General features: G+C 38.4%; 1 protein-coding gene across 1 annotated transcript; it reads right to left on the minus strand.

The window, feature by feature from the left end:
* Positions 1-212: 212 nt before the first annotated feature.
* BTF3L4 (basic transcription factor 3 like 4) lies at positions 213-27,830 on the minus strand. Its single transcript, XM_082662003.1, has 6 exons — positions 27,734-27,830; positions 24,433-24,499; positions 20,536-20,649; positions 2,145-2,346; positions 1,222-1,281; positions 213-670 (listed from the first exon to the last, which is right to left on the minus strand). The coding sequence occupies exons 2-6, from the start codon at positions 24,484-24,486 to the stop codon at positions 624-626; spliced, it is 477 nt and encodes a 158-aa protein (XP_082518129.1). The 5' UTR covers positions 24,487-24,499; positions 27,734-27,830; the 3' UTR covers positions 213-623.
* Position 27,831: the final 1 nt, after the last annotated feature.

A 27,831-nucleotide genomic window follows, 5' to 3' on the forward strand; every position in this document is an offset into this window, starting at 1 on the left:
AGGCAACTGCACCAAAGATATGCTACCCATTATGCCAGCATGAAGCTGGTGACAAAATATCTCAAGACATTTTAAACCCAGAAAAATGTATGAGAAATATGTTAACGAAGCAAATTAAAACCAAACCTCCAAGGGTAAAATCTCCTGATTTGAAATCCAAGATACTCACTTTTCATTAATTCTGTGCATCATTAGAAAAAATAAAAAGTAACAAATGTAAAGATTTGTTTTATTTCTACTGGGGTAAGGAGGAGGATAAATAAAACTGTTTTCCAATTTGCTCTCCACTGTATACACACATACCCACACACATACATACACATACACACACTAAAAATACCCCAACAAAAAACAAAACAAAAAAACCAAGAATCAAAACCCAAAACACCCTCAAACTGCACCAACACTTCGTATTTTGACCAAAAGAATAGATCCTGGGAGGAAGTGCAAAATGCAAAATCAAATGATCGAAAAATGCTGAACAAACAGCATTATTAATATACAAAATATTTATATTACTGAACTAGTAACAGCTGATGTTCTCCGTGTCTGTAAAACTTTGGAACCACATAGCTGATTTGTTAAATCTAGTCCATGCCAGCTTCCAAAAACCAGAAAAAATTTTAGTTAGCTTCATTCTTTGATGCCTCATCAAAATTTTCTACGAGATCTGAAAAAAAAAGTAAATAAGTTAAAGATACACAAAAAGACAAAGAGGTAAAAATGCAATTACTAACTTCTAGCCTAACAAAAACAAAATTGTTGCTACTAGAATTAGCCTGAAAACATATAAGAGGCAGAAATGAATTGGTGGCATTTCACTAATAATGCTTCATTTATTTGCTTAAAACAAAAACCCTAAGGAAATGTTAGTCTTCTTTTGCCTATGCAAACTAAGGTGACTAGCATCTCATTTCATATGTCAATCATAATTCCTACAGAAATGTTGTAACAATAACTATGCAAATTTATAATCACAATGATTCCAATTTAATAAAGGCAGATTCCAATTTAATAAATGCAGCAGAGCTTTGTGTGACAATTTTTAAGTTCTGAACGGGAGGGCTTTTATCCTGTTTCATTAGATCGTATGCACATCGTTGTGAATCCATTTAAATTCACAAGCTCACCATTAACAAAAAACTGAAAAATGATCATGCAATGAATTAAATGAGATAAACAGGATGCTAAAAATCTTAAAACTGAAGAAATGTCACCTACCTGGAACATCATCATCCTCCTCATCAATGTCTTCTGGTTTTGGTGTTTTGCTATCCAACACTACAAAAAGTTTATTTTAAAATTAGCCATTGAGAACAAAGACCCTTACCAAACACTTGTAATGTTTATCCTTTTTTCCTGTCTACATAGTTCTGGAAACAAATCTTACATAGTTGTTCAGAAAAAGCTAAATATTGCCTAATCTAAATGCCATATTTTTTTACTTGATACTAAAATTAATAAAAGTTTAACTTCATTAGATATACACTAAATATGGTTGGCAATTTCAATGGGTAGTGAAGGTAAAACTTACATGCAAAGTGGAATAATTTAGGTGAGTTTAAATAAAGACATTATAGTTAATTAATTCTCCAAATTCCATATTCTCCAAATAAAAAATCAACATTCAAGATTTTTTCCATCTCTTTTGGTGTAAAACTATCTAGTTTTGTAGTATTAGCACTGAACTAATAGGCTCTGATGTTTTAGGGATGACAAGACACATTTGAAATCAGAACTATCTTGGACACTCAGAACTTATGGTTGCTGCATCTATAGCACAATCAACAATATTCAATGAAAATATAGTTCTGTGATAACATTATCGTCTTGTTGTCATTAGTCAGAAGTGAATACCAAATCAACTGTTTATAAAATGTGGCCTGCAGATCCTGGCACTTTCCTTTTAGGTAATTACCTCCCAACACTCTATATTACTACTAAAATGTATCTGAATATTCTACATGCTACACTGCCTAATTATTAAAGGAACAAACTCAAAAATTTATGAAGAATACAATATTACAAAAAGTAAAATTTATGTACAGGCAAATCCTTCTAGCATAAAATGGACACACCTTTTAAATCATTAGGTTCTTTAAGTAAGGTGAGGAGGGAAAGAGGTACTAAATTGAAATACCTACCTTGCCGAGGGAACTGTTCAGCTAACTTCCTAAGACTTGTTAAGCTGTCAGCACCAAGCTGACTTAATATTCCAGGAAGCATTTCTGTGATTGGTTTGGCTTCAGCATGGCCAGTAATCGCAAAGGTGTTAGCAGAAAGGGAAGCTTGGACTTTGGGATTGTTGAAATGAATAACTGTCCCATCATCTTTAATCATGTTCACCTGTGTGATCACAGAAAAAAATGTATTTCACATATTTGGTACAACTTTAAAAATGTTTCAGAGAACATTTTATCCAATTACTGATTTTTACTTGGTAGTTAGTTATGCAATCCCAATGTAGTAATTATGTAAGCCGTGGATTTTGGTGGAAAAAAACCCTAGTGACAAAGTAAAATAATGTACATGGCATAAATTACTAGGATGGTCAAGAAATAGTCATTTTATTATAGAATCTAAAATTATTATTATTATTATTATTACTGGCCACGCCACATGGCTTGTGGGATCTTAGGTCCCCGACCAGGGATCAAACCTAGGCACATGGCAGTGAAAGCACTAAGTCCTAACCACTGGACCAGGGAATTCCTAGAATCTAGATTTTAAATTCAAAGATTTCTACTGCGAGGAAGAAGTTCATGCCCACATTTTTAAAAAATGGAGTTATCAGCCACGAATTGGCTTCATAATGAAATTACCCATTATCTTAATTTATACTAGCAAACTAAATCAATAGACACTATTGTATCTGTACAATAGTCAGCAACTTACTTATGGGACAGGTTGTAAGGGGGTAATAGTGTATGGTAAAAATAACCACTGAAAACCCATAAAGAACACTCAGAAATTTAATCAATCAGGTGTTTCACTCCTTTGAATACTTAGTAAATTTACAAAAGTTTCAACTTGTTCTCTTCATGTCTTTCTTTGTAGAGGATTTTGTCAGTTTCTCTGATTTTTAAGTGTAGCTTCTCAACAACCTTCAAAAACCCTTGTAAATGACAAGGAAGTTCTCCCACCCAGTCGCCTGGCCATCTGAACATTTATCAATTACTAGGAGACCTTTAAAACCATCCTCACATTCTCTCTATAGCTTTCACCAATATGAACTGACTGTTTCAGATTTAATTTCATTCATTGCCTAGGACTCACTGAAAAGGAAGGCTGAATGTGCATGCACTGTGTAAAATGTTATTTTTCTCTCTCACTCTGTTTTAGTAGAGTTGTATTTGCATATAAGTTAAATGTGTAAATAATGTGATTCCACTATGTAGTTGATTTCACTGGGTAAGTTACCTTGGTGGTAACATGCTTATTATATAAAAAGGTTACGAAAGTTAACTCTTGGCTACTTTAGAAGCATTTCATGATCCATCCAAAAACTGCCCTTGTCACAATCAAGCAGAGATGCTGAGTGTTCTCCATGGTCAGTGCAAGTGGGCTTTTCTTCCTCAGAGGTGATCACCACCACTGATAGACAGCACCAGAAAGGAAGGGGAAGAAAGGGGCTTCTAAATTTCAGGCAAGACCTGGAACACAGAGAAAATAAAGGCAAATCCCCTAGAAAATTGTAACTAAACCCCACAAATATTACACAGAGTAAGCATTCAATCTAGCTGTCCTGAACAAAAATCATCACAAGTTAAAAATAATTTACATTAACTTTAGAAAAAGATAAACTATGTACTTCTGAAGATAATTACTGTTTAAGTAGAAAAGTTAAATGGAAAAATGGCTGAAAATATAGGAGAGGAATGGCTTGAGAAGGCAGTGGCATAGTAGATATGAAATGGGATGCTGCTCTGGATCTATCCTAGAATCACATAATTTTAATATGGGAAAAGAATAAAGATATGGTAGGACTATATTTTCCAAACCAAGACCAAATCACTTTATTTAATAAAGGATTTCTATAATACTTCCAGGTGTGAAAAGAGCCTCAAACATTGTAATATGAGATATTTTTTACTTACAAACATTGAAGTCACAAGAGATTTGAAATCAATATTGTTCCAAAAAAGTCAGGCCATATATTTGGTGAATTGAGAGGTCTTCTAGTTCAAATCTCTTGTTAAAGAAATAAATACTAAAGACAAGAGCTCTTGGTTAAGCAACATACCCAAGGACAAATAGCTGGTTATGTGCAAACCCAGAACTTGAACCTGGATTTCCCAACTTTGTTTAGTTTCCTTCCTATGATGTCATTCTCATTCTTAAAACACTTATTTGTCTATAAAAATTCAATTCTGTGGCACCATAAAAGCTTGTCAGAGAAATATTTATCTCAGAATGTAAGCTAAATAACAGCTGATATATGGATAATATATACCTTACCGGCAGCAAAATAAGAGGCTAACATGGGGCAAAAAAAAAAAAATAAATTCATGAATTTTCCTTCTGTTCAACCTTCTTTTCCAAAGGCTAAATGTTAAGTCATATTTTACAGCCTGATGTAGGTCTTTGTAGTTTAAAATACGTTGTTTGAGTTTGGTGTGAAAAGCAATATGAACGCCATCCCAGACTGTGAAATACAAATAAATTTATTAATCATTGTTTTAAATGGGGTTGTATAAAAGATGTAGCTTCATGAACAGAAAGGTCCAGAATCGGGTGGAGAGTTTAGTTTTAGAATAGAGAGAATGAAATACTAGAAGTTAAAAAGGCCAGAATATTTTATTTCTATCTAACATTCCTTCCCCTCTACTGAGCAAATGACATGGTTATCTAAGGCTCCTAGATACAGGCTATTAGAACTATCAAAGGATTAATTGTTGGGCTGAGCAAGATCAGTTAGACACTTCCCAACTCTTAGAGGCAAAAAGAGGGATAAGGAATTTGTTAAATTCACAAAGCAAATTGTATGCATTTCATATGAAGACTTCACTTCCCCCCAGTGATTTTACTGCTGTTTGGTCTACGTAAATCATACAATCTATATACAGTATAATAACAAGGAGCAGAGAAATAAACAAAGACTATTAAACTAGCTACTACAACAGCACTCAGGTCCCTCTTTCAATCGATCAAGCATCCCATTTATGTCAGTGTTTTTTCCACTTAACAGGTAGCTCAGGTAAAGAATGCTACTTGAGTTATGGAGGAAGAGGCATTTAAAAATTTTTTTAAATTTTTTATTTTTGGCTGCGTTGGGTCTTCATTGCCACGTGAGCTTTCTCTAGTTGCGGCGAGCGGGGGCTACCCTTCGTTGCAGAGCACGGGCTCTAGGCACATGGGTTTCAGTAGTTGTGGCTCAAGGGCTCTAGACTCAGGCTCAGTAGTTGTGGCACACGGGCTTAGCTGCTCTGCGGCATGTGCGATCATCCTGGCCCAGGGCTCGAACCCGTATCCCCTGCATTGGCAGCCAGATTCTTAACCACTGTGCCACCAGGGAAGTCCCGAAGAGGCATTTTTTTGACCCCAGTCCAAAACTCCAGATGCCCTTGCTCTTATTTTTTGCTCTAATTAATACTGACATGTCTTGTAGTTACCAGAAAATACTTTGTCCTCTCATGCATAGTGCACTTACATATGCTGTTTTCACTGTTTAGAACCCTTTTCTGCTTCTCCACATTGTAAGTTCCCATTTATCCAAGACCTGGGTCAAATGCTTCTTTTTCTGTGAAAACTTAAGGTGGTTTATTCACCTTCTGCACTTCATGGAAACTGATATTATATAGAATTATCTTGTAGTATAATTGTGTTTGTAATCTTTGACCTTACTAGAAGGTGAACTCCTTGAGATCAGAGGCCATTCATTGCCTTACGAGATACAGTATCCCCCCAATTGTCAGCACCTAATAGTCACTCAAATTTGCTGAATGGACACCTCCTATAAAACTTATTCTAAAATCATGGATGCTGTCAGATCTCACTTCCCCAAATGCTAGATGAAGGGTCATATTAAGGTTTAGAAATAGCACCAGTAGTGCCCCCAATGAAGACACCCAGAACCTCCTGGGCTGTATTTTTGGCCTGACTTTTCCTATTGTTCTGCCCTTTCAGAATCAGCCCAACTGCTCTATAGAATTGAGGGCTATTTTAGGTCATTCCGGGCAACTGCTGGGTGCCCCAATTACGCTACTTATCAAAACCTTAACAACCCCTGCCCTTGCTGGCCTTTGAGTAGGGCACATATATTAACTATAGCAGCCTTCTAGCTGGTAAAGCTGATGCTCACTTTATTCCTACACAGCAATAAGTTTTCATGGCTATAAGGAGGCTTACAAAGCTATGATTGACTCCACAGCTCTTGCCGGCAACTAACTGCCCTCTCAGTTCAGAGAGGGGGTTTAAATTCTTATGCTATGTAATTTTTGTTTGTTTGTTTCAAAGTCCCCACTAGGCCAGTTAGCTGCAGTTCATAACTGTCTTAAAATCAAGTTTTATTGCTACTCCTTCCTGTATGTAGTGGCACTTAAATGTTTATTAGGAAATTAATCTTTTATTGCCTTCCTGCTATATTTTAATGGGGTGAAATAACAGACATTTTAAGAATAAGACACGTAAGTGTCTGGATTGTGTAAGGCTAAGGGATGTCAGATTTTGAGGATTATGGCCTTTGCACACACTCCCATAAGTCAGTATCTTTCACATTCAATCCTTTTAAGCTCAGCACCTGCTTATACCTAAAGGCTAGTATGAAGCATAACCCATTATTACTAATATAAGTGAAAGCTAACAGACATTATTAGACTATATGATATGCCGGGATCATTTTCTCTTATGCTCTGGTGGCAGGAGTCTGATGAGATGGATTCTCTGTAGCTATGCTGTAGATAGCATAAAACGGCATGTCCTTTCTGAAAATCAATTTGGCAATATGGATGAAGAGTTCTAAAAATGTTCATGATCTTTCAGTCAGCAACTGTATTTCCAAGAATCTGTCTTAAGGAACTTGGAGATGAAGATAAATATTTATGTATATAAAAGTCCAACATGTGAGTCTTTACTATCAAAGCATTATAATGCATAATAAATAAAGAATGTTAAATTATGGTATGGTCATATATTGAAATACATGTAGACATTTAGACTGACAATTAAGAAGAATTTTTTAATGACATGAAACAATTTTTATAATATAATACTATTTGGAAAAGGAAGGATTCCAAATTGTACATCTAACTGTAGTCTCAGATATACTAAATATATATGCATATAAAGATAGGAAAGAAATATAAGACTAATAGTAGTTATTTCTTTGTAGTGGAGTTATGACTGAATGCTAATATCTTTTTCATATTTTCTGCATACCCTTAACTTTCTATGATGACAATGTATTTTTATGGGGGAGGGGTGGAAGCTATTTTAAAAACAAAAGATGTTCATCAATAAACAAATGGATAAAATGTGGTATTACCCATAGAATGGAATATTAGTCAGCTATAAAAGGAGTAAAGTTCTGGTACATGCTAAACATGGATGAACCTTGAAAATATGCTAAGTGAAGTAAGCCAGACATGAAAGGACAACTATTACATGATTCGACTTACATGAAATATCTACAGCAGGCAAATCCAGAGACAGAAAGTAAGAGATTATCAGAAGCTGGGGGAAAGGGGAATGGGGAGTTATTGCTTAATGGGTACAGAGTTTCTATTTGGGATGATGAAAAATTTGGAAATAGATGATGGTGGTGGTTGCATAACATTGTGAGTGTAATTAATGCCACTGAATTGTACACTTAAAATTGGTTAAAATGAGAATCTAATTCTGGAGTTCTCTGGTGGATCAATGAATCTGAACTTTTAAAAGCAACCTATATGGTTCTGAAGAAAGTGGTCCCAAGACCAATTCTGGGAACTATTAATGGAGCAAATAAAGAATGCTAGTGACAAAATTTTGAGGAAATAATAGTTTTAGTGGGATGGAAAACAAAAGGAGACAGCAAAGGAAATAAGGATACAATGAAGTAGGAGAAAGGACAAGAAGCAAAGCATAGAATTTTAAGGAAAGTCTTGGCAAATGCTGCAGAGTATCAGTGAAATGATGATGGAGAGGAAGCAGAATAACAGGTGAAATCATCTCTAGAAGAAAGAAGGGGAGGGACTTCCCTGGTGGTCCAGTGGTAAAGAATCTGCCTTCCAACACAGGGGACATGGGTTCGATCCCTGGTCGGGGAACTAAGATTCCACATGCCGCGGGCAACTAAGCCCGCATGCCACAGCTACGGAGCACGTGTGCCACAAACTACAGAGCCCACGTGCTCTGGAGCCCATGCGCCACAACTATAGAGTCCACACACCACAATTAGAGAGAGAAAACCCACACACTACAACTAGATAGAAGCCCGTGAGCCGCAATGAAGAGCCCGTGTGTCGCAACAAAAGATCCTGCGTGCCACAATGAAGATCCCACATGCCGCAACAAAGATCCGATGCAGCCAAAAATAAAAGACAAATAAATAAATATTAAAAAAAGAGAATTCTCTAGGAAAAAAAAAAGAAAGAAGGGGAAATTGGGAACCGAGAGAGGCCGAGACAGCAGAGTAGAAAGACCCCTAAGCTCATTTCCTCTCACAAGCAACATCATAACTAACTACAGAACAACCATTGATAAAAAAGACTGGAACCCACCAGAAAAGATCTTCTGTAACTAAAGACATAAAAAAGGAACCACAACGAGACATGTAGGAGGGGCACATTTGAGATATAATCAAATCCCATACCCACTGGGTGGGCGACTGGAGAGTAATTATATTATAGAGGTTCTCCTACAGAAGTGAGGGTTCTGAGCCCCACACTGGGCCCCCTGAAGAGCCCCTAGACCATTTGGCTTTGAAGGCCAGCGGGGCTTTATTGCAGGAGCTCCACAGGATTGGGGGGAACAGAGACTTCACTCTTAAAAGGTGCACACAAAATCTCATGTGCATCATGACTAAGGGCAAAAGCAGTAATCTGATAGGCGCCTGGGTCAGACCAACCTGCTGGTCTGAGATAGTCTCCTGGGTAGGCGGGGTAGGGGTTGGGGAGTAGCTATGCCTCACCCTGGGGACACAGACACTAGCAGTGGGCATATCAGGGAGCATTCATCTGCATGAGCTCTCCTGGAGGCTGACATCTTGGCACCAAGACCTGGCCCCACCCAACAGCCTGTAGGCTCCAGGACCGGGAGGCCTCAGGCCAAACAACTAACTAGGCATGAACACAGCCCCATCCACCAGCAGACATGCTGCCTAAAGACTTCCTAAGCCCAAAGCCACCTCTAGACATGTCCCTGCCCACCAGATGGCCAAGACCCCACTCCACGCACAAGTGGGCAGGCACTGGCCCCTCCCGCCCGGAAACCTGCATAAGTCTCTAGACCAGCCTCGCCCACTGGGGGGCAGACACCAGAAGCAAGAACACTACAATTCTGCAGCCTGCAGACCAAGTCTGCAAACACAGGCCAGATACTACCCTGGGACCAGCTGGCCTCTGACCCTTGGGTGATGAGAGAAGAGTGCACTGCTGGGACGCACATGACGTCTCCTACAGAGGGCCACTTCTCCAAGCTCGAGAAACATAATTAACCTACTACATACATAAAAACACAAATAGCAATTTAGATAAAATGAGACATCAGAGGAATATGTTTCAGACAATGAAGAACTGATGTAAAATTCCAGAAGAACTAAACAACGTAAAATCCCAGAAGAACTAAGTGACGTGAGGATAAGCAGTCTACCCAAAAAAAGAGTTCAGGGTAATGGTTGTAAAAATGATCAAAGAACTCAGGAGAGAAGGGATGCACAGAGCGAGAAATGAGAAGTTTAGAATTAGAAAATATAAAGAACCACCAAACAGAATCGAAGAAGACAATAACTGAAATGAAAAATACACTAGAAGAAATCAATAGCAGACTAAATGAGGCAGAAGAATGGATCAGTGAGTTGCAAGGCAGACTAGTGGAAATAACTGCCACTGAACAGAAAAAAGAATGAGAAGAAATGAAGACAGTTTAAGAGATCTCTGGGACAACATCAAGTACACTAATAGTAAGATTATAGGGGTCCCAGAAGGAGAAGAGAGAAAGAAAGGTCCTGACAAAATATTTGAAGAGATAATAGCTGAAAACTTCCCTAACCTGGGAAAGGAAAGTCACCCGAGTCCAGGAAGCAGACATTCCCATACAGGATTAACCAGAGAGGAACAGACTAAGACATACTGTAATCAAAATGACAAAAATTAGGGCTTCCCTGGTGGTGCAGTGGTTGAGAGTCCGCCTGCCGATGCAGGGGACACGGGTTCGTGCCCTGGTCTGGGAAGAGCCCACATGCCGCGGAGCGGCTAGGCCCATGAGCCATGGCTGCTGAGCCTGCGCGTCCAGAGCCTGTGCTCCGCAACAGGAGGCCCGCGTACCACAAAAAAAAAAAAAAAAGACAAAAATTAAAGATGAAGAGAGAGTATTAAAAGCAACAAGAGGGAGCTTCCCTTGTGGCGCAGTGGTTAAGAATCCGCCCGCCAATGCAGGGGACACGGGTTCGAGTCCTGTTCTGGGAAGATCCTACATGCCACAGAGCAACTAAGCCTGTGTGCCACAACTACTGAGGCTGCACTCTAGAGCCCATGAGCCACAACTACTGAAGCCTGCGCGCCTAGAGCCTGTGTTCCACAAGAGAAGCCACCACACTGAGAAGCCCGCACCACAACGAAGAATAGCCCCCGCTCACTGTGACTAGAGAAAGCCCGCAGGCAGCAACAAAGACCCAACACAGCCAAAAATAAATAAATAAATAAATATATATATAAAAAAAGCAACAAGAGAATAGCATCAAATAACATACGAGGGAACTCCCATAAGGCTATCAGCTGAATTTTCAGGAGAAACTGCATGCCAGAAGGGAGAGATGATATACTCAAAACAATGAAAGAGAAAAACCTACAACCAAGAATACTCTACTCAGCAAGGCTCTCGAGGTTCAGATGTGATGGAGAAATCAAAAGCTTTACAGACAAGCAAAAGCTAAAAGAATCCAGCACCACAAAACCAGATTTAAAACAAATGTTGAAGGAACTTCTCTAGGCAGAGAAGAAAAGGTCACAACTAGAAACAAGAGAATTACAAAATGGAAAAGCTTGCTGGCAAAGGCAAACATACAATAAAGCACGATATCATCCACACACAAAGCTAGCAGGGAGCTTAAAAAACAAAAGTAGTAAAATCATCTGTATATACAATAAGCAGTTAAGGGATACACAAAAAATTAGATATAAAATATAATACCAAAAACAACAATCATGAGGGTAGGAGAATACAAATGCAGGGCATCTAAAATGCATTTGAAATTAAGAGATGAGCAACTTAAAACAAGCATGAATATACAGACTGTTATATAAAAAGCTCATGGTAACCATAAAACAAAAATCTATAAAAGATATACACACAAAAAAGAAAAAGGAATCCAAACATAACACTAAAGATAGCCATCAAATCACAAGAGAAGAGAACAAAAGAAGGGGAAGAAAATACCTGCAAAAACAAATCCAAAACAATTAACAAAATGGCAATAGGAACATACATATTGATAACTACCTTAAATGTAAACGGACTGAATGCTCCAACCAAAAGACACAGACTGGCTGAATGAATACAAAAACAGGACCCATATATATGCTGCCTACAAGAGACTCCTTTCAGATCAAGAGACCCATACAGACTGAAAGTGAGGTACTCCACACCAATGAAAATCAAAAGAAAGCTGAAGTAGCAATACTTATGTCAGACAAAATAGACTCTAAAATAAAGACTGTTACAAGAGACAAGAAGGACACTACATAACAATCAAAGGATCAATCCAAGAAGATATAACAATTGTAAATATATATGTACCCAACATAAGAGCACCTCAATACACAAGGCAAACGTTAACAGACATAAAAGAGAAACCAACAGTAACACAATAATAGTAGGGGACTTTAACGCCCCACTTACATCAATGGACAGACCATCCAGACAGAAAGTCAATAAGGAAACACAGGCCTTAAGTGACACATTAGACCAGATGGACTTAATATGTATAGAGCATTCCATCTGAAAGCAGCAGAATACATATTCTTTTCAAGTGTACATGGAACATTCTCCAGGACAGATCACATGCTGGGCTACAAAGCAAGCCTCGGTAAATTTAAGAAAACTGAAATCATATCAAGCATCTTTCCCAAACACAACAGTATGAGGTTAGAAATCAACTACAAGGAAAAAAACTGCAAAAAACACAAACACATGGTGGCTAAACAATATGCTACTAAACAATGAATGGATCCCTGAAGAAAGCAAAGAGGAAATCAAAAAATACCTTGATACAAGTGAAAACGAAAAGATGACAATCCAAAACCTATGTGATGCAGCAAAAGCAGTTCTAAGAGGGAAGTTCATAGAGATACAAGCTTACCTCAGGAAACAAGAAAAATCTCAAATAAATGACCTAACGTTACACCTAAAGCAACTAGAGAAAGAAGAACAAACAAAACCCAAAGGCAGCAGAAGGAAAGAAATCATCAAGATCTAAGCAGAAATAAATGAAATAGAGACTAAGAAAACAATAAAAAAGATCAATAAAACTAAAAGCTGGTTCTTTGAAAAGGTAAACAAAATTGATAAACCTTTAGCCAGACTCAGCAAGAAAAAAAGGAAGAGGACTCACATCAATAAAATCAGAAATGAAAAAGGAGAAGTTACAACCAATACCACAGAAACACAAAGGGCCATAAGAGGCAACAAGCAACTATATGCCAATAAAATGGACAACCTAGAAGAAATGGACAAATTCTTAGAAAGGTACAATCTCCCAAGACTGAACCAGGAAAAAATAGACAATATGAAGAGTCCAATTACCAGTACTGAAATTGAATCAGTAATTTAAAAACTCCCAGTAAACTGAAGTCCAGGACCAGATGGCTTCACAGGTGAATTCTATCAAACATTTAGAGAAGAGTTAAAACATATCCTTCTGAAACTATTCCAAAAAACTGCATAGGAAGGAAAACTTCTGAACTCATTCTATGAGGCCACCATCACCCTGATACCAAAACCAGACAAAGACACCACAAAAAAAGGAAATTACAGGCCAATATCGCTATGATGAACCTAGATGCAAAAATCGTCAACAAAATACTAGCACCTGAATCCAACAATACATTAAAAGGATCATACACCATGATCAAGTAGGATTTATCCCAGGGATGAAAGGATTTTTCAGAATCCACAAATCAATCAGTGTGATACACCACATTAACAAACTGAAGAGTAAAAAAGCATATGATCATCTCAACAGATGCCAAAAAAGCTTCTGATAAAATTCAACATCCATTTATGATGAAAACTCTCCAGAATGTGGGCATAGAGGGGACTTACCACAACATAATAAAGGCCACATATGACAAACCCACAGCTAACATCATACTCAATGGAGAAAAGCTGAAAGCATTTCCTCTAAGATCAGGAACAAGACAGGGATGCCCACTATCACCATTTTTATTCAGCATAGTTTTGGAAGTCCTAGCCACAGCAATCAGAGAAGAAAAAGAAATAAAAAGAATCCAAATCAGAAAAGAAGTAATAAAACCGTCACTGTTTTCAGATGACATGATACTATACATAGAAAATCCTAAACATGCCACCAAAAAATTACTAGAGCTCATCAATGAATTTGGTAAAGTTGCAGAATACAAAATTAATGCACAGAAATCTGCTGCATTTCTATACACTAACATCAAAATAGCAGAAAGAGAAATTAATAAAACAATCCCACTTACCTTTGTATCAAAAAGAATAAAATACCTAGGAATAGAGACCTCCCTAGGGAGGCAAAAGACCTGTACTCCGAAAATTATTAAGACACTGATGAAAGAAACTGAAGATGACAAAAAACAGATAGAAAGACATACCATGTTCTTGGATTGGAAGAATCATAATTGTTAAAATGACCATACCACCCAAGGCAATCTACAGATTCAATGCAATCTCTATCAAATTACCAATAGCAGTTTTCATGGAATTGGAACAAAAAATTTTAAAATTTGTATGGAAACACAAAAGATCCTGAAAAGCCAAAACGATCTTGAAAAAGAAGAATGGAGCTGGAGGAATCATGCTCCTTGATTTCAGACTATATTACAAAGCTAGAGCAATAAAACAGTATGAGACTGGCATGGAAAAAGACACATAGATCAACAGAACAGAACAGAAAGCCCAGAAATAAAGATACGCATTTATGGTCAATTAATCTATGACAAAGGAGACAAGATACAACGGAGAAAAGACAGTCTCTTCAATAACTTGTGCACGGAAAACTGGACAGTTACATGTAAAAGAATGAAATAAAAACATTCTCTAACAGCATATATAAAAATAAACTCAAAATGGATTTAAGACCTAAACATAAGACCAAATACTATAAAACTCTTAGAGGAAAACGTAGGCAGAACACTTCTTGTATTTTTTTTTTTGGCCATGCCACGCGGCTTGTGGGATCTTAGTTCCCCGACCAGTGGAAGCACAGAGTCCTAACCACTGGACCGCCAGGGTAGTCCCATATATACTTCAATTTTAAAAAATCGCTAAAAAAAAAAAAGATCTGGGACTTCCCTGGTGGTGCAGTGTTTAAGAATCCGCCTGCCAATGCAGGGGACATGGGTCCGATTCCTGGTCTGGGAAGATCCCACAAGCTGCAGAGCAACTAAGCCTGTGTGCCACAACTACTAAGACTGTGCTCTAGACCCTGCGAGCCACAACTACCGAAGCCCATGCACCTGGAGCCCGCGCTGTGCAACAAGAGAAGCCACTGTAGTGAGAAGCCCGCACACCGCAATGAAGAGACCCTGCTCGCTGCAACTAGAGAAAGCCCACGTGCAGCAACGAAGAACCAACAAAGCCAAAAAAAAGCTCTGCACATAGGGAAAAAAAAGGCAAATTTTATGTTATGTTTATTTTACCACACACACAAAAACAGGGGAAAAAAAACCAAAAAACAAAAAAAGCAGGATATTTAAAGAATGTAAGACTGCTGTGTGATAATAAGTTGAATGGTACACAGTGTTTCTCTTTTACTCTCCTGTACTAAGAGCTGTACACCCATTGACACCTGAGGCTCTAGCTGGAGGAAGAAGGAACCGCAGTAAGGGTCAACAAATAACTTTAGGTTCTCCTTCTGTATAACTGGTTCAAGAAAAATAAGAGCCAAGAAAAGGAAAATATAAACAGTAAAACTTATGTGTACAATTACAAAATTTAAATTCCCAGCCCTAAGCTTTTTCCTGAGCGCCAGCTCTCTATGGCTAACTTCTTGCAAAACAATTCCACCTAGAATAATCAGTATTGCTTAAACTTAACAGGCCCCAAACAAACTCATCATGGGAGTCAGCATGCTATAGATTATAAATGATGAATAAACACACTTCCTACTGTCAAAATTCTTACAATCTACTGCAAACAGACTACTTGGTTAATAAGTAATCATACCCTACAATATGAGGCTGTAATAATAAACACATTATAGCAGAGCAATTTAAGCTAAGGGCAGTGGAAGTACAGATAAAGTGTTGATGAATTATGCCTGGAAAGATAGGGAAGGTTTCATGGAGACAGAATCATACCTTAGTTAAGATAGAAGCTGTCCTCTGAATATAATAGTAAAACTCTGTGAAACAACTAGACCATCTGAACCAGAGAAGCAGATTTTTGGTGACATTTCTTATTAAATACATCTGATGAAATCAATTATCTCTGGGAAATGAAACAGATTCTACCTTTTTTTTTTTTTTTTTTTTTTTTTTTGCGGTACGCAGGCCTCTCACTGTTGTGGCCTCTCCCGTTGTGGAGCACAGGCTCCGGACGCACAGGCTCAGCGGCCATGGCTCACGGGCCCAGCCGCTCCGCGGCATGTGGGATCTTCCCGGACCGGGGCACGAACCCGTGTTCCCTGCATCGGCAGGCGGACTCTCAACCACTGCGCCACCAGGGAAGCCCCAGATCCTACTTTTGATAGATGCATGTTATCATCAGGAGAAGAAAGGTGACAACACGGTCACTACAGTCAACTAGATTACCAAGTAAGAAGCACATCCAAATATCTTCAAATGTCAGAGAACATAAAACATTTTCAGAAATTTAGTTCTGGATTATACTCTCAGAGTTCACATAGGAATTTCTTCCTAAAACCCGGTATTTACTTGGCTTTTTTGTATGAAACAGTCTCTGACACTCCCCTGCCCCCCGCCCTTTTTTTTTTTTTTTTTTGCGGTACGCGGGCCTCTCACTGCTGTGGCCTCTCCCGCTGCGGAGCACAGGCTCCGGATGCACAGGCTCAGTGGCCACGGCTCACGGGCCCAGCCGCTCCGCGTCATGTGGGATCCTCCCGGACCCAGGGCACGAACCCGCGTCCCCTGCATCGGCAGGCGGACCCCCAACCACTGCGCCACCAGGGAAGCCCTCCCCTGCCCCTTTTTGACAGCTTTGGATTTCTGTCTTTGGTAACAGGTAAAAGAAATCTACATATGATTGAATTTATTACCCCAAATTAACAAACTAGGGAACACATAAAAGTCCAGAGAAGCCTCTCTTAATTCAAACAGTCCTTTAGTTTTTAAGTATTTGAAGAGAACATAAATTAAGTTTTAGAAGGGGAAAAAAATTACTGATACTGACAGCCTAGAAACTAAGATTAAAATTTTACTTGGCAGGGCTTCCCTGGTGGCGCAGTGGTTGAGAGTCTGCCTGCTGATGCGGGGGACGCGGGTTCGTGCCCCGGTCCGGGAAGATCCCACATGCCGCAGAGCGGTTGGGCCCGTGAGCCATGGCCGCTAAGCCTGCGCGTCCGGAGCCTATGCTCCGCAATGGGAGAGGCCACAACAGTGAGAGGCCCGCGTACCGCAAAAAAATGAAATGAAATAAAATAAAATAAAATTTTACTTAGCAAAAGTGCATTCAATAAGTTTTTGAAACCCAACTCTGATCTCTCTGTTCCAACCCACCAAACCAAGTACTTTCTATTGGTTTGATGTTTTGAAGGTCAAAGTACAGAAAACATAGTAATATTATTTTTGCTTTACAACAATGGTAATGGTATCTTCTCTTTTCAAATGTTTTTATCTGCTTTCCTTAAACTGCCAAAACCCAAAAAGATAGTATCTTCCAGAGTTCAGCACTTTGAAAAAAGCTGAAAACATCCCAAGTTAAAAATAACGAAATTGTAAAATAATCGTTTCTTCTATTCTAAGATGTATATATTTTTTCATATCTTAATGTTTCTGAAAACTGCACACGTTTTCATGTATACATTTAATGTAGTAGTTTCTTTTTTCCTCCTAGAAGCTGTTTTAAACCAAGCGTGTGTCATAATTTTCTTAAAAAAAAAATGAAAAAAATTCTGCTTTAATTATAGTAACACAAAACATAATGTTTGAGGCAAGCCAGATTATACAGTACACTAGATATGCCTAAATGAAATTATTTTAGATCTGCAAAGTGTTATATAAAGTACCAAATATCTTGGTTCTCAAAAAATCAATTTTAGAAAGAGGGAAAGGAAGAAAGCAAACCTTCCCATTTTAGTTTCAAACATTCAGAATGTTACAGCTATTATCTTACAGTGTTAATTTTCTTTATGCATATTTTCTCTGTACAACTAGTCTGAGGGTTGGAAGACATCACACACACACACACACACACACGGGGGTGGGAGTGCAACAAGAGCATGTACATGCCTATTATGTACCATTAATTTTCTGTGTGACGTTTTGGAGATATGTGTCTCCAAACAAAACTGCACTGGCAATACCAACAAAAAAGAATTAATAATATAGTTTAATACATGCTATAATAAAATTAAATACAGGGCATTATGGAGGCACACAGGAAAGGCGTCTAACCCTTCTTTGCATAAATGTGTATGTGTGCTACCAGGAAGGCTTCTGGGAGGAAATAACACCTACATTAATACCTGAAAAAGTAGAAAAAGCAATGTCCTTGGAAATACTGATGGGGATTTCTTTTATCTATAATGTTAAGTAATGAACTGAACATGGCAGGTGCTCGATAATACAGGATATAAGGCAGGTACTGTCCCTTTCTTTGGGGGGGAGTTTGGAAGAACAGAGAGGAAGGAGGGGCAGGAGGAGAGGAAAAGGCCAATAGTGAGTATAAGAAAGTACAACTAAAAAGACCAAAGCAGGATAAATCAATGAATAAAATGAGCTCTGGTTTTGACATACTTAGTTCAAATCTGGAATTCAGCACTTACTAGCTATGTGATCTTGGGCAGATACCTGATTCTCTAAGTCTCAGCTTTCTTATCTGTAACCAGTAACAACCAACCATGAGACACTGTGAAGCTGAAATGGATAATATATATTTGTTTATCTGTCTAGCTGTCTAATTAGTTTCCACACTAGATTTTAAGCTCTAAACGACAGAGACTATGAATAATATCTTATGAATCACTGCCTAGCAAAATGCTTGGCATACAGCAGATGTTCACTACCATTAAAAATTTATTATAATTTCGACGACAAATAAACCATGACCTCAGCACACCATTATAACTAGTTTGATTATATTCTGAAGGGATCAAAGACTGATAACTGACTGGCTTTTTATTTCACTATAAAACACTAAAAGTTTTATTAATTATAAGAACCATAAAGTCTTCCAAATTTGAACAAACCAAACATTTAGAAAAGCATGCCCCTGGAAATATTATGCAGTTAAAATCTATACTTCAAGGAGGTGTAAATACAATCTTTTCCTCTCTCTAAAGAAGTGTTTTCAACCAAGGGTGATTTGCCCCCCAGAGAACATGCAATAACGTCTAGAGACATTTTTGGTTGTTGTAACTGGGGATCTAGTGGGTAGAGTCCAGGCATGCTGCCAAACATCCTACAATGTACAGGACAGTTCCCACAGTAAAGAATTATCTGGTTCAAAATGTCAACAGTGTTGAGGTGGGGAGGGGTGGGCATGGAGTCAGAGAGTAGAAAGGTAGGCAAAGATATAAGATTGCCTGAACACTTATAAGTAGGTTAGGCTTAACATTATCAGAGTTCATGTCCATTATTACAACTTATTCTTTTTTTTAATCAAGCTGTGATTTTTTTTTAAACATCTTTATTGGAGTATAATTGCTTTACAATGTTGTGTTAGTTTCTGCTGTATAACAAAGCAAATCAGCTATACTATACATATATCCCCATATCCCCTCCCTCTTGAGTCTCCCTCCCTCCCACCCTCCCTATCCCACCCCTCTAGGTGGTCACAAAGCACTGAGCTGATCTCCCTGGGCTATGCAGCTGTCAAGCTGTGATTTTTAAAGAGAGGCTTAAATTTGCTTTTTCTCAAATATACCCCAGATAGAGAATGATCTCTCTGAAAATTATTTTAGGTCAATGAAAATATATAAAAGCTTTCAATAGCTCAGAAAAAAAAAGCATTTTAAATGCTTAATTTCAAGACTTGCAAATGAAGTTCTAATATTTATCAGAGTAAGAATGCACAGCCACATCAAGCTGAATGGAAAAAAGATACATGTGGCTCACATTTCCTACTGTTTTATCAGTATATTGACTTTGAAAGTACAAAGCAGATTTAAACGATGTGTTCATTCATTCACATACGCATGGTTGAAGGAATATGTAGCACTTTGCCATTTCACTGCCTTTTTTTTGGTACTCTGCTATTTCTTTAATAGTAATCCCCATCACCACATTGTTTCTGATCTATGTTTCACAGCACATGTCCATTAATAATCTACTAAAAATTGTGAGGTGGTGCCACACGAAGTAATGACATAATGAAATCTAACTGATGGCAGTGAAAATTTTAACATTGGTTACTATCAGAAATGGAATCATTAGGTAGAAGTAGGTCTAGATGGTAACAAATGACAAACAGTTGATGTTATTATAAATTTTCTTGAGTACCTTTTGAAATAACATCAATCTTTGGTTTCAGATTTGAGAAAAGTAGTATTATCAAAATATAATAAAATAATTTAAAAATTCAATGAATAATTTTTGAAAGAGGTCTAATAAGAAATCCAATTCATGTAAAGCTATTGCTAGAGCTTGGCTGAGGTAATGCTTTTAGAGACTGTGTATGGGAAAAAAGTTCATCCTACTGGAAGAAATCTTTGGGTTTCTTTATTTCTGTGTCATTAGAAAAAAATCTTATTCTACATTAAAATTCAAGAGCGGTTCCATAATTTTGACATATATGCAAATACTTTGAGTCTGAAAAGTATAATGAATCCCTTAACTGTCTACTAAAATCATTTTTTTTGACAATCATCCAATTTATACAATAAGCAAATTCAATAGCTATAGTCCTTCAGAAAGACAATACCGGATTCATCTAAGCTGATATTTTACATTTGAAAGTGTGGTTAATTATCTGTGAATGTGCTACTTGTCCACACAACAATTTACTAAGTGACCATACCTCTTCAATACCAGCTATATTATTCACAGCCAGTTTTTTTAGAGAACTCTGAAGTTTTTTGTCATCAGCTGTAGCTGTTCTATGTACCACCTTCTTCTTTCTGCGCGCTGTACCCTGAAAGATAACCAAACAGAAGTGTTAGCATGCCATGCATTTGACAACTGCAATCACTTGTCTTCCTTTACATAATATTCTAACTAATATTCTAACATAATATTCATAATATTCACTCAAGAAACTGCCAACTTCGACTCAATAGTGAGGTGGTGCCACACACAGTAATGACATAATGAAGTCTAATGAATGATTAGATGATTAATAAGACTGTCAGCCTAACTCAGATTTTTGAAGGTCAGTTTCTAGCCAATTGTTCTTACTCTTTCCAATATCCAGCCTTTATCATTTTAATTGTTTCAAGAAAATATGTTTCTAATAAAAAAATTGTTTCTAATAAAAAAAATTTATAATTTCAAGATAATTTAGTGTGCTTTATATCAACTTTCAAACATTATAAGGAATGCTTTTTTTAACAGTGCCTACCACCCCCTGACAATAAAGTCTAAAGATATTCCGAAACTTTGGAGATTATGACATAATTAAGAGGCAAAGGGCTTCCCTGGTGGCACAGTGGTTGAGAGTCCGCCTGCCGATGCAGGGGACATGGGTTCGTGCCCCGGTCCGGGAAGATCCCACATGCCGCAGAGCAGCTAGGCCCGTGAGCCATGGCCGCTGAGCCTGCGTGTCCGGAGCCTGTGCTCCGCAACGGGAGAGGCCACAACAGTGAGAGGCCCGCGTACCGCCAAAAAAAAAAAAAAAAAAAAAAAAAAAAAAAAAAAGAGTCAAATGCCTATTATGTGAGTGTTCTAGAGTCCTAGAACGCAGGAATGAAAAAGATCAAGTTCTTACTTCAAGGAGCACACATTACAGTGTGAAGGAAAAGTCAATAAACATATAAACAAATTACATCATTTCAAATAGGACAAGGGTATTAAGAAAAAAAATAACATAGTGACAAGAATATCAGATGGGGGTAAAGCACTACTTTATTACAATGTTCAGGGAAGGCCCCTCTGAAGAGGTGACGTATGAGCTGAGATCCATGGGAAGACCTAGGGGAAGAGCGATCCAAGCAGAATGAAACAAGAGTGAACCTTTTATTTCTAGAGAAAGTAGGCCAGTATGGCTAAAGCAGAGTAAACAATGGGAAAGGAGGAGGAAAATGAAATCAGAAAGATCGGTAAGGGCCAGATCATGTGGCCTAGAATCCCATGGGCAGGAGTTGGACTTTATTCCAATTGCAATAGGAAGCCATTGGAAGGTTTTAAGCATGAAAATGACTGGATCTGATTTATGATTTTAAAAGATGACTGAGGTTGCTGTGGAAAATGAACTATAATGAAATCAATCAGGAAGCTACTGTAGCAGTCCTGATGAGAAATGAGGGTTGTGGCAGTGGAGGTGGTGAGAGCTCAGACTGTCAGAAGAACCAACAGGACTTGCTGATGGACTGGATATGGGATATGAGGGAAAAAAAGGAATCTAGAATGATGTTTAGAATTTTGACCTGAGCAAATAGGTTGAAAATTATACTATTTACTGAGATAAGAAAAGTTCATTTCTAAACGGATACTTTGAAACTCTAAATACATTTTTTCCATTGAAAAACTATTTAAAACAATGAATTAAATTCCTGAGCCAATTTAAAAAAATGTAACCTAAAGCAGGGCTGAAACACTGCCAAGAGCAGTCTATATCTTGAGGCCTAAATCTTTCTGAGACCCGGCAGGAGTAAAGAAAAAGGAAAGGAGGTTTCAATCTCTGGGTAGCTCCTGCAGTATTACTCAGGCAATCAGGCTTATAGAGAGTAGGCAGGAGCCTCAGTCTCAGCAACTCTGGTGGGAGTAGAAGAGAGTCCTGTGGGTAGCAGCAGAGGTTGTAATGAAATCCAGTTAAAGGATGAACTAAGAGTGACTCTTTACATAGATGGCCATTTATTTATGATGTGTTCCTGACTCAGGGATAGCTCAATTGCTTGCTGGATACAACTCAAATGATCCTCACGCACCTCAAAGTCAATATGCCTAAAAGCTTATCAGTCCTCCAAACTACTCTTCTTATATTTCCTAAGTTTTGTAGCTCTAAAACCAGAAATTTGGACGTCATCCCAGAATCCTCTCACCCGTTCATCCCCCATATTCTATTGGTCATTAAATTGTGTCATATCCAGTCCCTGAATTTGTGTCCCACATACTACAGCAGTAGCTTCTCGATTGTTCTCCTCTATGCCAAACTTGTTTTATTTCATTTTCCACAATGCTGGCAGCCACCTTTTAAAATGACTGTTATTTCCTTCTTAAAATTCTACAGTAGTTTACTGTTGCTCTTGCCTATAGGATAAAATCTGAATCTCCCTAGTATGGCATACAAAACTACGATCTAACCCTAAATTACCTGGTTGTTTCATTTGCTACCATACTTTATCTATTATTTACTCTAAACTCTAGCTATAACAAACTAAAGCAAGCTGTTCCATTAAGCACCATGTTGTCTCAGCATCCTATGGGCCTTTGCATGCGTGAGAACGACAATCCCCCCCTTCACCCTACCCACTTATCCTTGCACCTGTTCTTGTTTATTCTTCAAATCTCAGCTCAGTGATGATGTCCTTATCTCTCCTAGGCTGGAGCATCTTGTACTTCATTTTAACATTTACTATTCTGTAGTGGAATTGTATGTCTCTCTTCCAAGCTGAACTGTGTCAAGAGCAGGAAACCTTGACTTATTTATGTACTGTGTGCTTGGCCCACAGTACATTCTCAATAAACCAGCTGAATGAATGTGCCAACTATCTGGTTTAAAATATATAATAGTGATGTGCTGCATCAAGTTCTTACAGGTATATTCTATGGTTCTTGAATATTCCTAGTTTTTGCATTGGTACATTACATTACACTTGCTGCTACAATGTGACTAGTACTTTGGTTATAGGAATGTGTTAATATGACTCCAGAGTCATATAACTGTATCACTATGAAAGAAGAAGAAAGTACTAGTTGCTTCTCCCCTTCCCCCTCTCCTGTCCCCATCCCCAGAAACTGTGGTTATCATCAAAGTAAATGACACAGTGGGGCTGCTACATAGTGTCCTACCTTCCCCCTCCCTAGGTCTGAGGTAAATACTATTCATGCTTTTCCTTTTACAAAGATTGTATTGGGCAGAGATAAAGGCAGAATATTCTCCTTGAGCCTGAGGCTGGAGCTGAAGGGAATCAAAGATTTTCAGTGTTCAGAACTAGATCATCCTTAGGCTTCAAAGTACATGGGAAAAGAATGCTTATGTTCATATTCACCAACATAGACAAACAGGTAGGAATTTGGGAGGAAAACCTAGCAATGAACAATGTACCATCAACTTAAGCATGCCCCATTGTACACCTAACTGAAGCAGTAGGGGCATCCAGTCAAGATAACCTTAATATCTGGGATGCCCTGATGGTGAGTCTAACATAATAGCTGTCATTTATTAAGTGTTTAGTCTGTGCCAGACACCGTTTTAGGTGTTTTAGAAATATTACTCTATCTTTAGAAGCATCTTATATAGGATTACTTTTGTTTTGCAGATGCGAAAATGGAAGCTTAATAAGGTTGGTTAACTTGTTCATCTCATATAACCACCAGATGTTAAGAAGACTCAAAGGTGGCTATTTCAATTGCACCATCAGAGAGAGAGATCTTCTAATTACCTATTTTAGATCTAGACAAATTATTTTCAAATTGGAATGTGGTTTAATCTTGATTGTTTAAAAGATTTTAGATTTTCAATGACCACAAATCCAAAATAATGACACTATCTGGTAATAATACATTCTCCTATCAGTTTTTCTTATGCCACACTCACCTTGCCCCCTATCCGGACCTGAGCCTGAAGTTTGGCTAACTTTTCTTGATTCATGCTGTTGGTAAATCTAGGGGGGGAAAAATAAATTTGTTAAAGTCACTGTTTTATTTACCAAAACAAAATAACTGTTTATACAACAGTACCTTCTGGTTCACTGAACCTGTAATATGCATCACCACCACAATCATATTGTCTATATTCTTAAAAATATTAATAACTTGTCCTAGCTTCATAAGCCAGACAGTAAAAAATCCAAAATTAAATAATACCAAGAGGGAGCTGAATTTACAAACAGAAAATAGAATGGGATTCAAAGTTACCTATTCGAAGATCCCTCCTTAAAAGCATGATTCAGTACTTTGGCATTCAATAAAACCTAACCAATAATGAAATCTCTGCAAGTCAGTTTTTCCCCCAAAGATTTTCACAGCAGAGAGCTGTTACCAAATTAGCACAACCTTTAAGTAAACATTTTTCTCTCAAATCACATTTTGTATTTCTTTAAACCATAAATAGAAGACAAAAAAAAAAAAAGAAAGAAAAAAAGAGAAAAGCAAAGAAATCTGGACAAAGAAAAAAATACAACAATAGGCTGTGTAGCTGTCAAGATGTGAGGTAGTCACGTCCTCTATTCAAGGTCAGGTGGTATGTTAATAATAGGAAAAGAGAACCAGATTTTCAGACATTCAATGCTTCTGCAGCACTTTCCACGGAGTTCATTCAATACCTTGCACTAATATAATATGTCATACTTGTCAAGATATTCTTGCATATAAGGTAGAATGCCTCCTTGCACAATTTGACAAAAACCTATCTCTGCTACATTGATGCTAAATTTTGTGGGGAGGAGGGGAAGAGGAAACTCTTAAAAATAAACTTTTAAAGGCTAATCTTGATTTTGAAAACTCTAAGAGCATTATAAAGTCATGAATCCTACTCTGGTCAGTCCTTTCCTACTAAGGAAAAAAGTTCTTCAGTTTATAATGGGCCATAACATTCCACACTATGTAAACAAATAAAAGCCAATGTTAAAAGTCTTGTTTTACTTGTTCTTGGATCAACAGATCATTACTGAGATATGAAAGAGGTTATAAAGGATAAGGGTGTTGTCAAAACTTTTTGGCTGATTCTCTGAACTCTTTATAATCATCATTCAGATGAAAAAGCTACTGTTTTCTTCATTTCAGAGATGAAAGAGAATCAAAGATTATATAAGTACTAATCGTTCTGTACTCTGACACTGTACTTAGGCACTAACCTGTATATCTCTCTGCTTTAAGGCCAAAGTCCAGTTCCTAAATAATATTTAGAATTTATGATTTCTCAGTCTTTACTCAGTACTGTATCACAATGCTCAAGCAGCTAAAACACTCTTTCATAGGAGCGAGTGTGATTAGAGTACAAAATCAGGAGACTTAGGTGTGTGGCAATCTCAACTCTGCCACAGACTTAAATCTGCTGATGTAAATCCCAATCTCTACATTCAATATCTACAGAAAAGGACCAATATTCACTACTCTCAAAGGAATGTGGCCACGAAGGTGTAGTGAACTAACAAAGAGCCTAAGGAATTTTTTACAAAAAAAAGGGGATAAGTGAAAATATTAGAACCAGACACAGGGTAAACCTTTTGGGACTCTTTGGCATTTTGAAGTAACAATCCCCAAGAGAAGAGGTGGAAGCCAACATAGAGTCCTGACTTGTTTGAAACAAAGCAAGGACAAAATTAACTCTTTATATCAATGTGTAGACAAGAAAGAACAGAGTCCATTCCAGATAATCAGTATAACAGAAAACTTGTTCCCAAGGAGTACCTCAGAGAAAAAGCATTTTAGGGAGGTTGGAAGCTCAAGGTTGGTAGGGGAGGAAGAAGAGTGGTCCTTTGTCTACCAGCAGGTTGGAGTGCATGGAATTCAAGTAGGAAATTAGATTGGACTCAGTCTATGAGAGAAGAGATTTCAAGCTCAGAATTTGGAACGGACCTCAAAGATCACCTGCTTTAACTCCCTATTCCTCAATCAACCTTCATTTTATTGTACGCATTATTTCTGTCTTGTACATGTGGCCATCTCAAATACTTGCAAGCAGCAGCAGGGTATAAATTATAAATAAATAAAAGTTCACCTCCCTCCCAATTTAATAGATTTGGAAATGAGGGCCCAGAAGGGAGAAGTCACTTCCTAGGCCCAAAAGGAAGAAGTAACTTCCTAAGGCCATATGATTAGTGAGTTCTTCCTTGGGGATCCTAGGATCTTTTAGCCCTTTCCTCAAGGAATCACGAAAAGATGCAAATAATGAGGTTATAATCAACATTTATTGAGTGCCTAAGGTCCAAGCATTATGGTGGGCACTTTCACATACACCATGTTCACAAAGAGATAAAATAATTTCAATCTTTAATCCTGACTTTTTATTTTGTGGGTTACTCTATCTAATAAGAGAGGCACAGGCTTTGGAATCAGAAAGATCAAGTTTCCACCACTTAGGGCTTCAGAACGGTATTTTACTTCTCTGAACTTCTATCCCTTCCGTATTAGAAACAGTGTAACACCACATACTTCACAGAGTTGTTTTAAGAGTTAAAGATTAAGGTATCAAGCACAGGGTATGGCTCACAGCAGATACTCAGAAACTGGTAACTATTGTTACCATTCCCTAAGGGACAGATCTGGTAGAGTGAAAGAACGTGGGAACGGAAGTTGAAACCTCCATTCACGAGCTGTGTAACACTGCCCGTCGGTCAATCATCAACTTCCTGACAGCCTACTATGCACCAGGCAGTGTGATAGGGCTATAAAAATGGGCAAAGCAATGTCTCAGAGAGGGTGGCAGACTTTAAACAAACACTGCCATTACGAGGTGAAGAGCGCTGCAACGGAATTCGGTCTCCAGCGCTCGGGGGCGGGGGCTGCTAGCCTCAGTTTCTCTATCTGTCTAGTGGGAGGATCAAACGAGATGACAGCAGATAGGCTGTATAAAGCTCACAGCATTATTGTGAATAATGAAGAATAACAGGACAGAGGCGGGGGACCACCTGCCTCCTGGGACTGGATCTGGGCGGCAACAGCGCAGGCCCGCTCGCCCACAGAAAGCGGTGGTGCTGGGGACCTTCCCTCAGGTGCCGACCCCCAGCTGCGCCGCCGGTGACCGAGAGGCCAAGCCAGCCGCCTCCGCCCCCACTCGGCGCGCCACAGCGGAAGTGGCAGCCCCAGCAGTTGGCGGGTGTCGGCAGAAAAGGGCGGGGGGAGATCGTGCGCAGCGGCCTAAGGCCGTGGAGTGGCGGGACCGCCGGGGGTCTCACCTGAAGCAAGGAGGGTCCTCCAACACCAGCACGCGGCAAGAGCAAGATGGCTACCTCAGTCGAGACAGAGAAAGACGAAGGCGGCCGCGGCGGCGGGA

The sequence above is a fragment of the Grampus griseus genome, assembly GCF_964374135.1.
Source record: "Grampus griseus genome assembly, chromosome: 1".
Classification (NCBI taxonomy): domain Eukaryota; kingdom Metazoa; phylum Chordata; class Mammalia; order Artiodactyla; family Delphinidae; genus Grampus; species Grampus griseus.